The 16,040-nt window shown below is 57.4% G+C and overlaps 2 protein-coding genes across 4 annotated transcripts; one reads left to right on the forward strand and one right to left on the reverse strand.

Moving 5' to 3' along the window:
- Nucleotides 1-329: 329 nt before the first annotated feature.
- On the forward strand, nucleotides 330-3,749 carry NAT9 (N-acetyltransferase 9 (putative)). Of its 3 annotated transcripts, none has more exons than XM_041486545.1 (6): nucleotides 330-678; nucleotides 1,298-1,527; nucleotides 2,429-2,563; nucleotides 2,783-2,842; nucleotides 3,018-3,112; nucleotides 3,200-3,749. In XM_041486545.1, the coding sequence occupies exons 2-6, from the start codon at nucleotides 1,392-1,394 to the stop codon at nucleotides 3,344-3,346; spliced, it is 573 nt and encodes a 190-aa protein (XP_041342479.1). In that variant the 5' UTR covers nucleotides 330-678; nucleotides 1,298-1,391; the 3' UTR covers nucleotides 3,347-3,749. The 3 variants fall into 3 exon arrangements, with proteins under 3 accessions (XP_041342479.1, XP_041342477.1, XP_041342478.1); XM_041486543.1 differs by having other exon boundaries at nucleotides 332-678; nucleotides 1,379-1,527; XM_041486544.1 differs by having other exon boundaries at nucleotides 335-678; nucleotides 1,379-1,488.
- Nucleotides 3,750-6,201: 2,452 nt separating this feature from the next.
- Nucleotides 6,202-15,762, reverse strand: SLC9A3R1 (SLC9A3 regulator 1). Its single transcript, XM_041486542.1, has 6 exons — nucleotides 15,321-15,762; nucleotides 9,428-9,589; nucleotides 8,536-8,689; nucleotides 7,976-8,016; nucleotides 7,359-7,457; nucleotides 6,202-7,247 (listed from the first exon to the last, which is right to left on the reverse strand). The coding sequence occupies exons 1-6, from the start codon at nucleotides 15,705-15,707 to the stop codon at nucleotides 7,095-7,097; spliced, it is 996 nt and encodes a 331-aa protein (XP_041342476.1). The 5' UTR covers nucleotides 15,708-15,762; the 3' UTR covers nucleotides 6,202-7,094.
- Nucleotides 15,763-16,040: the final 278 nt, after the last annotated feature.

The following is a 16,040-nucleotide window of genomic DNA, read 5'->3' on the forward strand; positions in this document are numbered from 1 at the left end:
GGGGCACGGGAGGGGGAACGGGGCGGGGCACAAATGGGCGCTGCCCAGAAGGGGCGTGGTACATAAAACGGGGTGGGGAGAGGGGGCGTGGCCGAACCGTGAAGGGGCGTGTCCAGGGAAGGCAGGAGAAGGACAGGGGCGGAGGAAGGGCGGGGACAGGGGGAAGGCACCGACCGTGATTGGCCACGGGAGGAGCGGGAACGAGGCAGAGGCGGAGCCCCGCTGGAACATGGGCGGGGCAGTGGGGGCGGGGAGCGGGGAGGCGGGGCGTGGGCGCGGCATGAAGGGGGCGGGGTCACACGGGGCGGAGCGATGACGCCACACCTTTCGTAACGGGAAGGCCGCCGCGGTTGGTGCGCATGCGTGGAAGGCGGTAGGGCGGGTGCGCGGTCCTGGATCTCCTCCCCAGCCCCGGGGGTCCCGTCGGGATGTGGGAGCCGGGATTCGGGCGTGTTAGCGCGGCCGTATTGGTGCGAGCTGGGAGAGCCGCACTGTGAGAGCCGCCTCTCGCTCCCGAAAGGCGCCAGGCCGCGTTGCCCCTTCCGTGGTCTCGCCGGAGACACGGAGCGGGGTGCGGCGTGTCTCCCTCAGTGCAGAGGCCATGAAGATTAACGAGGACATGGTGCTGCGAGGAAAGAAGGTGACGCTGGTGCCCTACACCGCTGCACACGTGCCCCGGTACGTGCCCCGTGCCCTCTCGGGCGCTCCTGCACGGTCTGGTTCCAGTTGTCCCTTTGAAAGCCATGCTGGGCTCAGGAAAGGTGACTGCCGGCCGCAGGGCCGCTTCCCCGGGAATCAGTCCCTGAGGTGCCCTCATGCCCTCCCTGTGGCGGCTGAGCTCCGTGCCAGCTCTGCTGTCCCCGGAGCTCCGTGCCAGCTCTGCTGTCCCCTGAGCTCCGTGCCAGCTCTGCTGTCCCCTGAGCCACAGGGAGTGCCTGGCCGTGAGGGAGCGCAGAGCTCTGACGGCCACTGAGGCCTTGCCCCGGTGGCGGTGGAGGAGCAAAGCTTCAGCGCGTAAAGCCAGGTGGATGTTGGGTAAATGAGGCTGCCAAGAGTTTGTAAAGTAAATCGGCACAAACAGCGTTAGTGTTTTGTCAGTGTCCAGGAGGGGCTGTGTCAGTGTTGCTCGGGATGAAAGGCACCAGAACTCAGAAACATCAGGTGTGCATTGGGCACTCCAGACAAAGCCACAGGACGGGCAAACTTCCTAAATTCCCAGAGAGCGCTGTGTTCCATAAGGCATGGAGGCCTGTGGGTACATTTTAAGTTGCCACAAAAGCCGGGTGGGTGTTCCCAGAGCTGCTTTGTGATGGCCTGACGCTGGAGCAGCGGGAGGGATCTGCTGAGGTGCTGCCGTGGGGTGCATTGCCATTGCCAGGTACCACGAGTGGATGCAGTCGGAGGAGCTGCAGCGCCTGACAGCCTCGGAGCCCCTCAGCCTGGAGCAGGAGTACGAAATGCAGCGCAGCTGGCGGGATGACGCTGACAGTGAGCATCTGGGATGCTTCCCGAGGGAGGGTGGGAGTGGTGAGCAGGTCCTCTCCATGCTGGGAAAGACCCACAGTGAACTGGGAGTGCTCTGCGAGCGAGTTCCTGTAAACCAGAGGGGATGTGACACTTTATACAACAGCAGCTTGAACTGGTTTTCTCATTACAGCTGGTATATGTTCAGGGAAGTGGAGAATATCCACTTCCTCGAGCTGTTTGTGTCTTTTTCATGCAGTTTTCCAGAGACTGTAGTGATTCATTTCCCACAGCGTTTTGTGCTGAGCTAAAAATCATTAAGCATCACTCCTGCACAGCCAACACTCCCCAGGTCTGATTGTTGCAAAAAGGTAGAAGGAGGTTGTATTTCTCCTTGATAAATTGGATGATTTTATGATCACCTGGTTGAGGTATGTTGACTGAATTGGTTCCCTGACTCTCCTACAGGTAGTGAATCACTGCCCATAAAAGCCTGGTATAAATTTAGTGAGCTGGAAAATACTGAAGCTGGCAAAGACCTCAGTCTCCAGCATTTGTCTTAGGTGGCATAAAAAAAACCTTACTCAGAGCAGCAATAAGATGGACCAGGTGAATCACTCAGCCTCTTGTGCACCAAAACAATTCTTTGCCCCAACTTGCTGCTGAGTAAGACAAGGCAAGGAGACTTCAAACATGGGAAGGAAGTTTTCACACTTCTTCCACAGGCTGTCTCTAGTCTTGGTGTCTGTGTCACCCTCACAACAGGTTTTTCCTTTCTTTCATTTCTGCAGGTGGGAACAGGCACACCTGTTGTGGGAAGCCAAATTATTAACTCTTCCTTGCTGTTAACACATGGAAACTGTTATTCCTCTGTCCATTACGCACCTTTAATTTCATTCTTTGGTAATTGATGAAGAATTATCAGCCCCCTCTGAAGATGCTGCCACGTTCTTGTTTTGCCCAGAGTGCACCTTCATTGTGCTGGACTCGGCGCGCTGGCCTGGGCAGGCGGAGGAGAGCTCCATGGTTGGGGATGTGAATCTCTTCCTCACCAACGCCGAGGACCCGACTGTGGGCGAGATTGAAATCATGATTGCAGGTCAAGTTGTGCTTCATAGCCTGGGGCTCTGTCGCTGAGGCTGCGTGCTGCAGAGAGATGTTGATGTTCCTGCATCAGCTTTTTATTCTCATGCTTTACCATGGCTGTTCAGCCCTGATCAGTCCATGGCGTGTCCAGCTCACAGCCTCTTCTGAGAAGTGTCTGGTGTGGCTGGTTTGTCTCCCCTAACTGGTGCTGACTCTGTGCTGTCTCTTTCAGAGCCCAGCTGCCGTGGCAGAGGGTTTGGCAAGGAGGCAACTCTGCTGATGATGGCCTACGGTGAGGGTGGCTCAGTGCACAGGAACAGGAGTGTGGGGGGCTGAGATCTGGGAGCACACAATTCCCAGTGATACAGCAGGGTAGTAAGGGATGCATCTGCCCCACAACTGGAGTCCTGTGCTTTTATAGATGTGGCATGTAACGGAAGTGCCTCTCTCTCTGATTTCTCCTGCAGGAGTGAGAAAACTGGGGATCACCAAGTTTGAGGCTAAGATTGGTCAGGAAAATGAAGCCAGTATCTGCATGTTCAAAAAGCTTCACTTTAAGGAGGTGCAGTAACAGCCCATCTCCTCAGAGAATGTGAGCAGCATTTGCCCTGTGGCTGGGATTGAGCTGCTTTCTCTGTGTGTGCTACAGGTTGCTGTGAACAGCATTTTCCAGGAGGTGACGCTGAGGCTGGATGTCAGTGACCAGGAGAGACAGTGGCTCCTGGAGCAGACAAACCACGTGGAGGAGAAGAGTTATGCTGAACTGAAGCAGCCAGCTGGGGTGCTGGACACCTGACAGACACCTCCAGACACCAGCTGGGTTTCCAGGGAGAAGTTGGACCTTGTTGCTAAGTCTGGGTGTGGAGGACACCAGAGAGCCAGCACTGGAACTGTTCTGTTCCCCAACAGCTGAACTGTTCTCCTTCAGCTGCTTTCTCATCTTGTCAGCTTTGCACTTTGCTCCACCAGCCAGGATTACTGCCTGAAATTTGGACCTGGGGAACAGCCACTAACTCACAGGTTTGGCTGGGAATTACTCTTTGATTTGCTGTTCCAACAGAGCTTAAAATCACCAGCAGTTGATTCCTGGACAAGCAGAAACTTCTCCCACTGCTCTCAAATCCAGATTCCTCAGCGAGGAGGTTTCATATACTGGCAGCTCATTCTTTTTTACTCTTGAATAAAAAAAATCACAAAGATCTGAGGTTCCTGAGCACTACGTGGGGCTAAGCTGCTTTCTTTGGCAGCTCAAAAAGTGGTTTAGAAGTTGTAAAAGAGAGCAGAGACTCTTTAAACCCAGTTTCCTGGGGTCTGGTAGGTTGCAGGGGGGGGCACTGCTGGGTCCTGGCAGGGAGAAGCTCAGATGTGGGTGAGCACAAACAAAGGACAAGTTAATATGATGGAAATTGTTGATATTGGCTGATCAAGGCTAGAGCTGAGCCCCACCACTATGAGGGGGCTGAGAGCTGCAGGAGACTTCTGAGACAAACTCCCTTCAGCTTCAGAGCTGTGCTCCAGATCTGAAAACCTCAGGCCAGCAGTGATGTTGCACTTCATTTTCCTTGGCTGCTTTGATGAAAGTAAGGAGAATACACTGAAAGAAGACAGCTCCCTTCTTTCACCAGCTCAGGACTCGCTCTGCTGAGCCTGGAGGGTCCATTTGCTGCTCTCCACTAAGATAAAGATGAATGTGGGGGAAATACCTCTTACTGGGGGGAGATATATTTAGGGCAGGAGTTATCCAGCCTCTGCTGCAATAGATCTGAGATCCATGGATGAAAAAGAGGCACTTGCCTGACTCCCACTGGACACACTTCCATGTGCAGTTACTCAGCCTGAGCTGGCCTGCCCTACACACACTGTCCACAGCAGGGAAGCTGCTAAGAGGAGAGGACAGAAGGTAAGAAGGATAACTGATGCTCCTGTGTGTTTTCATACTGTAATAGCAGCTGTAGTGGCTAATCCTAGACCACAAATTAGCTGTTTCAGTGATAGGTCAGGTAATAACTTTCAGATTTGCCGAGGGATGTTTTGGAGAGTGGCAGTCTGTGGAATTTTTAGTGTTGCCATGCCTGTATTTTTAGGGCCTGGGGGTTTTAGTTTTCCAGTTTTAGCTAATTTAAATGCATTATTCCTGTGACTAATATTAAAGCCAAGTGTGGGAACAGTGCATCATGGCATTTTAAACAAGTATTTAGTGTGGATTTAGTTGTAGTGAAAGCTTTGTGTGGTAATAAAGTGAAGAGCTGCTCTACTTCCCGCTGGGATTACCATGACAAGGGCTACTAATCCTCCTGGTCCTCATCACCTGCTGCAAGCAGAAATGGATTGTCCTCCAGCACAAGATTTGCAGAACCTGCTGGGTGAACTGCTGGCTCTGGTGCTCCTTCTGTGAAGCGTCTCATCCCTCTGCCAGAGGAGCAAGGCCAAACCGGCAGGAGAGATGTAGCTGGGCTGGGATTTGCTTCCCCAAAAACCCAACCAATGTGGAAAAAATAATTTCTTTTAACCTCTGCTGCCAGGGGGAAGGGGCAGGGTGATCTCCTGTCGCAGCTCCTGTGCCCAGCTGGTTGCTCTGGAGCCAGTGAGGGCCCTGCTTGGCATCCCCGGGCCCGGCAACGCCTGCGCTGCCCCGGCTCCGCAGGCGGCTGGGAACGGGGAACAGCCTTTCCCTGGCAACCCACAGCTAAGCTGGGTATGTCCCGGAGCTCAGCCCACCCCAGAGGCTGGGGGGAAGAGTCCTGGCAGGGCTCAAACAGGGTTCCCACAGGGAATCAGTGCCCAGCTGCTCTGACCAGGCCAAGAGGCAAAAGATGCTGCTGGGCCCCAGTGGCTGCCCCTGCTCCTGCCCACCCTGGGGCATCCGCCCCGGGTAGGGGTGTCCTGCTGCCCCAATGGGATGGGGATGGGAAAACGGGACAGGGGCTCACCTTCCCTCAGAGGACACGTCTTTGGAGGATGAGACAAGTTGGAATGGGCTCCCCCAGCTTCCAGGAGGAAGTGACAGCCTGCACATCCCCCAGAAATCTGATGACACTTTGTCACCTGGGTGTCACTTGAAGCGCAAAGATCTGTGAATATTCGTGTGCTCAGGTGGAAAAGCTTCTTTGCAGATTTGGAGCACAAAACAAGAGTGTGCAGAATGGGGGGAAGCAAAGATACCAGACAGAGGCCAGGCACAGCCCTGCCTTGTCCTACTGTGCCACCAGCCTGGCCCCACTGAGCCACCCGAGGCTACATCCATTCATTTGGAGCAAGCACCCGTCTCTCCTCACTGATCGCCCCTGCCTTCCCTCAACCCAGGCTCATCCCTAAAACCCCTGTAGGGGCTGGGGCACATTGGGCTGTCCCAAAGCTACTGCACTCCAGCCTGGCCAGCAGACCCAGATTAGAGCTTTGCATCACCCTCCTCTCCCTCCCCCCCATCTCCCCAGGGGATTAAAGCTCATTAATCACCCCAAGGCATTAGCCCCCACTGGGAGCAGCCCGTGCCTCCCCAACCCCCTCAACCTGTCCCCATCACGTGCTGAGGGGTACCCAAACCAGGCCCAGTGTCCCCCAGTGTTTTTCCCTCAAACCCCAGAGGGCCACAGCAAGCCCTCTGCACCCCGCACCCAGGCTCTGGAAGGATTTAGCCTTAAACCAGACTCGTGAAGTCAGAAAGGTTTATTCCAGTAAACAGAATTTCTCTTGAGCTCAACAGTACAACAACACCTGATTGCAGCACATGGAAACAAAACATCCACAGGAAGAATTTCCACAAAATACAGGTAAAAAAAAATGTGATTGGAAAAACACTCATTTCAGAAAAAAACAAGAAGTCTGTGAGAAGCTTTTAAATTAAACAGTGTTGGATTCAAACCCTGATTGGCTCCGTCTCCAGGAGTGTGCAGTAGCAAAGGAGACTATTATTGCTTGCTGTGCTGGCTCCAGACACCCTCTCCTCTCCCAAAATTTGCCCCAGGTCAGAGTGCTGGGCATTCCCCAGTGCTGGGCACCCATACCCCTCCCTGCAGCTGAAGAGGCAAAGGGACAGGGTCATTGTGGACGGAGCTTGCCAGGCCAGGGTCAAATACCCTGGCTGTGGTCAGTGGCTGGGCAGGTGGGGCTTGGGAGAAGACACTAAAAGCCAGGTTTTGCAGTTAAAGGGTAATTTGGAGAGGATCTCAAATAGAGATGAGGTTTGGGGTGGGGGAAAAAACAGGGAACAGTAGGGACCAGGAGTGTTGGGCATCAGGCCACCCCAAATCCTTGATCCCTCCCAAACCCCTGCTTGTGCCTACCAGGGTGTGCAGGGCTTCAGGGCAGGGCTGGAGGAGCACCCTGGGGATGAGCTTTCGGGAGGGGGCACCCCCAGCACCCCCAGCCCAGAACTCCTCTGCAGGGATGCTCACTGGCCACCAAAGCCCAGCACTTGGCTCAGGGTGGTAGGGAGCAGCCCCACATCTCTACCAGAAGCCCATGGCAGGGAGGAGAGGAGTGCAGGAGAGATGGGTTATGGGGCTGGGCAGGGGCTAGAAGACACCCACCCTGCCTCAGGGCCTTCACAGGTTGCTGAACAGTTCATTTTTCTTGCTCCAGTCCATCTGGGGTGCCCTCTTGCTGGTGCGCTTCTGGTGCGCCCGCTCCTTGGCCACGGCCAGCGGGATGTCAAGGTCCAGGAGGGAGCCAGATGCTGAGTGGCGTTTGTCACCCTCCTGTGCGTGACGTTGAGAGGGGATGAGAGGCGGTGTCAGCCCCACCGTGTGTGTGGCTCAGCCCAGATCTGCTTTCCAGCCCTGCCTCCCCCCCAGCACTCCCAGCCCTACCTCGCTGTGGGTCTCGCTGGAGCTGGGGGACACGGCCGCTGGCGCGGGGCTGGACGGGCTCTCGGACACCGAGTGGGACCGCGGCTCTCCGCCGTTTTCCTGAGGGCAGCAGGGAGGGAGTGTGAGCTCCAGCCCCGGGGCTTGAGAACAGCCTCCAGAGTTGCAAGTCCCACCCAGGGGGGGCCATGAAATCCGTCCTTCCCGCACGTAATCCCCTGCAAGCTCCAGGCACATAAATACCTCCAGCGCTGCCCATCAGGGCGGGGAAGGATTAAACCCCAGCCTGCTGCCCTGGCTTTAGCAGGAGGAGGAGGAGGAGGGTGGCTGCAGGGCTGGGTGCTACTTCCCTACTGCAGCACGAGGGCTCCCAGCCCTGGAGCATCAGATGGCAAAAGAGAGCAGGAAAACAGCCACCTCCATGACACTCAGCACCACAAGCATCCCCCTTCCTGGAGGACACCAGTTCCCTTCCCAGTGGCACCAGCTCTTGTGTGGCAGGCTGAGACCACTGTGGTATCTGGTGGCTTTACCCACCCATGGGCAGAGGGGACATGAACAGGAGGGTCCCTGACTGGAGATGGGCATAGATGGAATTAAAATCAAGACGAGGCTCTTACCTTCCCTATATCACCATTGGCTACTGGCTCTGGCAAGGGACCTGTGGGATAAGGACACAAGCACCAGGTGAGGATGTGTTTGCTTTGTCCCCTTGCCAGTGGAGGGCAAGCCAAGGCTGCACATGGCCAATGCTCACACAACACTGCCCAAGGTCTGGCCAGGTCTTGAATTTTTTAACCACCAACTGCAGCCAGCCCCGTGGCACAGGGGAATGCTGCCAGACACATCCCCATGATGGCAGCCGTGGTGTGGAGCCCAGTGAGACCCCTTCCCCATCCTCCTGGGGACCACTGTGACAGCAGAGGAGAGCAAAGGGCAGCTGATGCCTGTTTGCTCCCCAAGCCATAAACCCTGCCAAAGTGCAACCCAGGGCCATAAACCTGCCCATGTCAGGGGGGCCTTCAGCCAAGCAGGGAGACACCAAAGCCAGGTGACTCTGCATGGCCCCAAGGTGAAAAGGCCACCTCCCAGGGCTCAGCACCCTTGGGTTTGGTGAGACAGTGACACAGAGCCACCAGAGGTGTCACAAACCCTCCCAGCAGCACCGTCCCCAGCCCACCTGTCAGGTGCTGCTCCGAGGGCACCACCTTGCACTTCTTGAAGAACTCATCTGTGAGGATGTCCACCACCAGCAGCCTGGTCTCGTCACCACTCGCCTTGATGGCTGCCACCACATCACTGTGCTGCTTGCCCTCCATGCACACACCATTCACCTGCAGGTACCACATCACCACTGGAGCTGGGGGACATCCATCCCTCGGAAGCACCATGGAGGGGTCAGGTACCAGCCTTGGTACCAGTCATAATCCCAGCACAGACACCCCACAGCCCCCACAGGCATTCACAGCCTCACAGGGATTAGCAGTGAAGCCAGAAAAACCTCATTAAAAGCAGATTTTCCTCTGAGTAATTGGCATGGGGTTGAATGGGCAAAGCTGGCAGGGAACTCCCAGCAGCACATGGACCCGGGGCTGGCACAAAACCCATATGCCAAGCTACGGTCTCCAGAAACCCTACAAGGTTCACCCCAGAAGAGGCAGCAGCCCCACGCCCTGGTGAGCAGCAGGGCTGGGCTCAGCTGGTCCTTGCTCTTGCAGATCATCATCCCACATGGCACAAACCTGAGCTCGTCCCCACCCCGGTCACACCTGACAGCAGCACTTGTCACCATCATGCACCTTGTCCCCAGCCTGCACCACCCCAGGGGATCCCCAGGGACAGGGCCACTGCTAATTAACCCCCAGACAGCTAATTAATGTTCAGTCCCAGCCCTCCACAGTGCTGCACCCGTGGGTGGGGACCGGCAGGCTGCTGCAGGTTGGGTGGCTGTGCTGTGAGTCACCAGCGTGTGTGCCTTCCTGGCCAAGGGCAGCTGTCTCCCAGGCACCAGGATGTGAGGGAGTGCCAAGCGTTTCAGAGAGACCCCTCAGACCTCCCTCACCCCAGCACACCTCGATGATGCGGTCCTGGGGGGCCAGCCCTGCTGCCTCAGCTGGCGAGCCGGGGTCGACGGCACGCACGTACTGCCCTGGGCGACTCTTGTCACTGTGCAGGTTGAAGCCATAGCCATCAGGGCCCTTCTTCATGTGGCACAGCCGAGGTCTTAGCTCCTCCTGCAATGGGAACAATCTGTGGGTGAACTGCTCCGGACCCCCCAACAGCCAAGGACAGCACCAGGAACCCCAGAGAGCTGCTGAAGTATCAGGGACACCATCCTCAGGTGGCCACCTGTGGGCACTGACACCTCAAGATAGGATGCAGGGTGCCAAACACCCTATGATCCTCGGCTCTAATTAATTAATTAGGTGCAAGGCACACTAATTGCAGTGAAACATTGAAGAAACTTGTTATTATGCGTGTGTTCGCAGACCACGCTCTTCCTTTTGGGATCAGGACTGCAACTGCCATGCAGGTGGAGGAGGAAACGCAGCCCAGGTGGCTGGGAAGCACCCCACCATTCCACCCCATCCCACTCGGGAAGCTTTGGCTACTGGAGAGGTCTCAGGTGCTGGCACAGGTCCCCTGCATCACCCTCCTGCCAAGTGCCCCTCTCCATGGCAAACCCAGCCACGGGCTCAGGGAGATCCCCCACCCCAGAGCACCCCACAGCCATCCTCACAGGGCAGGGGCACACAGGGCTGGGCAGGCAGCTGGAGCCCAGAGGCACAGCTGTAATGCTGAGGCACCTCCATGCCCCAGCATGACCCTCCAGGATTGCAAAACAGAAACCAGCTCCACTGGGGTGGTGCGACTGGGACGTTCACCTCTGCAGGAGGCAACACCCAGCTCATTTGCACCTGGTTTCACCTTGACCTGTGGATCCACCAGCACCTGGAGCCAGAGAACCCTGCTGGGGCAGCCACTCACTTGCCCCCCTTGGTGCCCTCTAAGCTCCTCCACACGGTGAGCAGCAGGAAGGAGCAGGAGCATCCCCGGGAGCATGGCACACAGGAACTGCCTTCACTCACCCAGTGGGGAGTGGGATGTCCAGGAAGCATCAGAGGAACCAGGTGACACAAACCAGACACCTGCATGCCGCACTGTCAGAACTGCTCTGACCCTAGCACCCAATAACACTTTTACAATTTAGATATGAAATGGTTTGATCCCGCCTTGACCACCAGAACCTGGGCTTTGGTTGGGCTCTCCCAGCAGCCAAGGCTCACTCAAACTGCTGGAATATTCCTCACCAAGAGGGCTAGTATTTAATCTTTCATCCGAAATAATTTTTTCTCTGTTGGTACCCATAGCATCCCTGAGGACAGGCACTGCAGGAATTTGCCTTCCCACACCTGCACCAGGGTGGCTCTTTACCCCCTGTACAGCACTCTTGCATCTTGCCACGAGATCACCTTTGCCCACAGCAGGGAAAACCTGGGTCCTGGGATGCTGACACCCCATATCTGACACACTGGTGTGGCACAGGGTCCCACATGGGCCGGGGTGACACATTTACAATTGCTAAGCCCAACGCTGCAATAAAGCCCTGATAAAGCCCCATCCTCTTGCACAACACCCTCCTCCATGGTCAAGGCCAGCCACCACCCCAGCACCACTCGACAACGCCCTGGGAAGGGACATGCAGGCAGCACCCAGCACATCTGCCAGGAGTGAAGGTGATCCTGAGATGCCTCAGCACTGGCAGGCAGGACTTAGTCTCCACGTGTGTCAGCTTCACATGCCCAGCACAACAGCCCAGCTGTGGATTCCCTGGCTGGGTGGAGGATTGTGACCCCCTCGACTTCGCCCCTTCCACCCTCCCGTCCCCACCCCCATGGTGGCAGCAGGTTCACAGGGTGTGACAGCATCCTCCACCCAGGCAGAAATCCCAGGCAGTGGTGGGGACAGACAATACCCAAAATAACGACAAAAGGCAGGAGCTGCTGGATGAAGGTAGCACCTCCCCAGACCCCTGCCCTGGCTCAGCTCTGAGCAAGGGGCTCAGGCTCTGGAGCACCCACCCATGCTGCTGGTGCCCTTGGCAGCACTGCGGGGTTGCTCCACGCCGATAGCTCAGGACAAAGCCAGAGGCAGCACCCAGCAAGCGGTGCTGGCAGCGCTCCCGGGCGAGGAGGAGGAGGAGGAGGAGGAGGAGGAGGAGGAGGAGGGAGGGCTTTGCTCCCACCCATACCAACAAAGCCCTGGCAGCCTGGGCTCCATGAGATGCTGGTGCCATGAATTTTTTGGGGGGATGGGGAAGCCCTGCAGGATGGGCAGATGTCTCAGGACACAGGGACAGGTCACGGCAGTGAGGGAGGCACTGCTCCTGCAAAGGCAGCTGGCCAAGCCATGACCCAGCCCCCCAGCATCCCCCCACCAGCGGCTGGCAGCTCCTCCAGCCCAGCATACCAGGCTGCCTGCGCGCCCCCCAAGTCACAGAAACCCTGCGGGCAGCCACCATTCTGCCATCCAGAGAGGAAAACAAATGCATCTGATCCTCCAGCAGCCGTATCCTGCCCATCCATGCGGTGAGCACCCCATGGCAGGGCATCCTTTCAGCCCCAAAGTCCCCTTTGGGCTGAACAACGTGAGGCAAGAGGGTTTGGGGCCAACAACCCAAGGAGACCCGTGGCTATGGAGCTGGGAGCTGGGCAGTGGAAATGCCCCTAATTTCTCTAAGCTGCTGCATCCTGTCCTGCAAGGCCAGCAGCTCTCCTGCCGCGCTGGGATTAGCGGGCAGAGCCTTGTTACAAGCAATTACAACCTCTGTCAGGGAGGGCAGTGGGGGAAGCTGGAATCAGCTCCCTGCAGAGGCATCCCATTCCACCCCTGTCCTGTACACCCAGGGAAGGCAGAGAGGTCTCTGTCTGCAGAGATGCCCGCTTGGGATGAGGACTTCTGCAGCACTGCACTGCTGCTCCTACCCTGAAACAGGATCTGGGGCACACCCAGAGGTGCTTCTTCCTCCGCAGCACCTTCAGTCACCTGGCAGCACCAGCAGTCCCAGGATTGTGGGGACTCCAGCTGCGCAGCATGTCAGGACTCACTCCCCATTTCCCAGCCACTCAACAGCAATTTCAGGACAGCTTTTGAAGCCTCAAGTCCCAGGAAATTCCCTGCAGCCCTACAAGCAGCATCAAGCCTGCTGGCAGCAGCAACATTCCCAGTTACTCAAAGAGAAACACAAGAGCTCTGAGGATGCCTGAGCCAGCAAATTCACACGGGTCCCAAAATCTGGCGCACACATTCGGGCTTCATACAAAGGGGATGCAAAGCAGCCTCCTTGCAGCATCCCTGTCACGTCCTGTTTGACTGGAGCTGCTTTTCATGCAGCTGCCTTGAGAGGAAATTTAATTCATTTCCTAATTAAACTCCAGCTACCCCAGTGCAACACTCCCAATGCCGGGGGAACTGCTCCCTGTTACACTCTGAAACCCAGCCTGGGAGGCTCTCCCAGGTTTTACAAGGAGGGATGAGCCTTGCTGGCAGGAAGGGCTCTAATTTAACACTAAATTTGTAAGAGGGAAGCCTGGGGCTGGTAGCAAATGCCTTGCCCTGGTACCAGGGCACTTTACTGGCAGCATCCGGTGCTGCCCTGGGAACACTGTGCAGTTTGTATGAAACTTTCTCAAGACACTCCCGAGCAGCTGAAGCCTCCGGAAATAAAGATGGAGGCAGACAAACTGTCACAGCTCTTGGCTGGGGGACACCCCCACGGCACAGGGCCCCAGGGTGTGAAACTGCCACTGCACTGGCTCAGCACCGCAGACAGGGATGCATGGACCAGCTTCCCAGGGAGGCTCAAAACCTCCACCACACCATCGGGGGGATTTGCACACTCAAGGTTTGATAGGAATGAAAAAGGAGCCCATGACCAGTCTCCCACAACTGCCCCAGCGACCCGTGGGGTGTCTGAGACCCCTGGCAGCCCCAATCATGCAGGACCCAGTACAGTTTGGAGAGAGAATGGATTCTGCTGGAAGGTGGGAGACATCAAACATTGCTCACCACAAGCAGCTCTCCCAGCTCTTGAGCGTCTCCAGGCTTGTTAAACAAATAAAGGCAAGTCCAGCCCAATAAAGCAAACAGAACTCTGACATGTGCAAATCTCCCACTTCCCCTGCGATCCCAGGGAATCCTACCAACCCACAGAGATGGGATGGGGCTGCAGGGGGATGGAGCAGCCAGCACCGCTTCTCTGCCAGTGGCCAGAAACAGGCCACCAGTGTGCTCCTGCCTCACTGGACAGAATCCCTTTCTGCCTGCTCCGGCTTGGCTCAGCATCCCACGAGGCATCTTCCCACCCTGCTCGGTGGGTGCCTGGCCTGGCGATGTCTCTAAACCCACTTTTCCACTGGGCTCTGCCCCCAGCCACAAGATTTCCTGCTGCTACCTGTTGAGAAACCGTCTGGGGCCTTGTGGCAATGTCACCCCATGTCACCTGCTTCCTGATCTGGCGAGGAGAGAAACCGCTAGCAGAGAAACCGCCAGTAGTAACTGTGCAAGAGCCGTGCCCTGCTCCCCAAGACTGTGGGGAACCTTCAGCCAAGACTGTCCCCCAAAGCCCAAGAGTATCTCCAGCTGGGGCTGTCTCCCAAAGACCTTGTGAGGCTTCTCCAGCTTCCTAAGCTCTTTCCATCACTCCAGCCAACACAGCGAGCAGGCAGCAGTCCCACAGCACGAGAGGGCTCCATCCTCTTTGGGGACTGCACGTCCTGAGCCCCCCAGCCTGGCAGGGGACTCACCTGAGCTGCATTAAGAACATCCCTTTTATTTTTCCCAGCCCATGGAGAGGTCTGGGAGCAGAAAGCAGAGCACAGCCTCGCCAGCCCCGAGGGAGCACTGGCACTGTGACATACAGGAGAGCAGGCACGTTCTCCCTGCACGGGGCAGCACCTGAGCCCAGCACGGGGCCACACGTGAGGGACGTGGCAGGATACAGGGGACAGCGAGCAAGACAGACAGCACAGGGATAGAACATAGCTGCTCCCACCCAAATAAGCCCATCACGGAGGTGCTGGAGTGATGTTTTAGCCAGGCAGGGATGAGAGCTGTGCCTGCAGTGGATCAGCCCAACCAAGAGAACAAGCACAGGCTAAAGTCCAACAGGAGATACAGCTCAAAACCACCTAATCCTCAGCAAAACCCTATGTGACAGCAGCTCAGTGAAGCACCAAGGTCCTCCTGGGACTCAGCATCAACACCGGGAAGGCTCCACTGCACCAACCTCTCTGGGAACAGGTCATAAGATTTCCCCAGAAGGCTCCTCACACCGGGAACTCAAGAGGCTGCTGCCCAGGGAGCCATCCACATGTCTGTTGTGACAACAAACACGTCTCTGCTGGGTAAATAAAAAGCAGTATTATCTCCCGGAGCCCCGAGCGTCTCTTAGGAACCGCTTGGGGCATGAAAGGTCAGCTGTTTCTCAATTCCTCACCTTTCTACATCACTTTGTTTGTGCAACTGCTCACTCCCACGCGTGCTTAAGGCCGACATTCCTGAGTTGGGAAGCATCTGTGGGACTGACTGCCAGGATCAAGCCCCCAGCCCGGGAAGAGCTCTGCTATCTCCACTCCACAGCAGAGACTGAACACACTCAAAGCAGGAGTGACTACCACCAATACCTGCAGTCTGGGCTCCAAAAAACACCCTCTGCCACAGGATTTTTGCTCTATTTATTTCAAATAAAATAGGCAAAGCAGTCGGGCGCGGCAGCACCCGCGGCTACTGGGGAGCCGTTTTTAAAGCAAAGTAAAAAAAGAAAGAATCGAGACCGAAACCACACATAACCCCCAGGGCAGACGCGGCTCCCGCTCGCTCGCCTGGAAGGTCGCAACCCCTCCTCTCGGACAACACCCTCTGCCCCGAAAACTTCCGAGCCCCATGCCCCGGCCGCTCATTTACCCGCTGGTCGCCCCCGCCGGGCTCCCGCGCCGCGGGCTCCGCCGGCACCGGAGCCGCCTGCCCGCCGACCACCGGCGGCTCGGCCCCGCCGCGTTTCGGCAGCTGATCCTCGGCCGTCGAGTCTACGACGAGGAGACTGACGGTGCCAGCGGCGGCGCGGATCCGCTCCACCACCTGCTGATGGCTCTCCCGCTCCACGTTCTCGCCGTCCACCTCCAGCAGCCGGTCCCCAGCGCGCAGCCCCGACCGCTCGGCCGGCGAGCCCGCCTCCACCAGACGGATGAACTGGCCCGGCTTGCCCTTCTCGCCGTGCAGGTGGAAGCCGTACCCATCCGGGCCGCGCTCCAGGCGGCACAGCCGGGCGGCGGGGCCCGCGCCGCTGCTCATGGCGGGGAAGGCGGCGGGAGCAGCAGCGGGCCCGTCCCGCCACCCGCACTCAGCGCACTGCGCGGCAACGCGCCCGCCGCTCGGCTTATATAGGGAGGCGGGGCGCGGGGCCGGCGGCCGCCAATCAGAGCGCGGGATGGGATGATTCCCGCCAAATAAGGACAGTAATAGGGCGTGTCTATGCAAATGTTAAAGGTGCGGTTATGCAGATGAGGCTGATGGGTATGCAAATGAGTTCCCGCCCCGCTGGGGCGCTGCGGGCGCGGCGCCGCCGGGTCGTGGCGCCTGCCGCGGGAGCGGGCCGCTCCCGGCGGGTCCGAGCGCTCCCCCGTG

Source organism: Pyrgilauda ruficollis, unplaced genomic scaffold (genome assembly GCF_017590135.1).
Source record: "Pyrgilauda ruficollis isolate IOZ18807 unplaced genomic scaffold, ASM1759013v1 scaffold77, whole genome shotgun sequence".
NCBI classification, from domain to species: domain Eukaryota; kingdom Metazoa; phylum Chordata; class Aves; order Passeriformes; family Passeridae; genus Pyrgilauda; species Pyrgilauda ruficollis.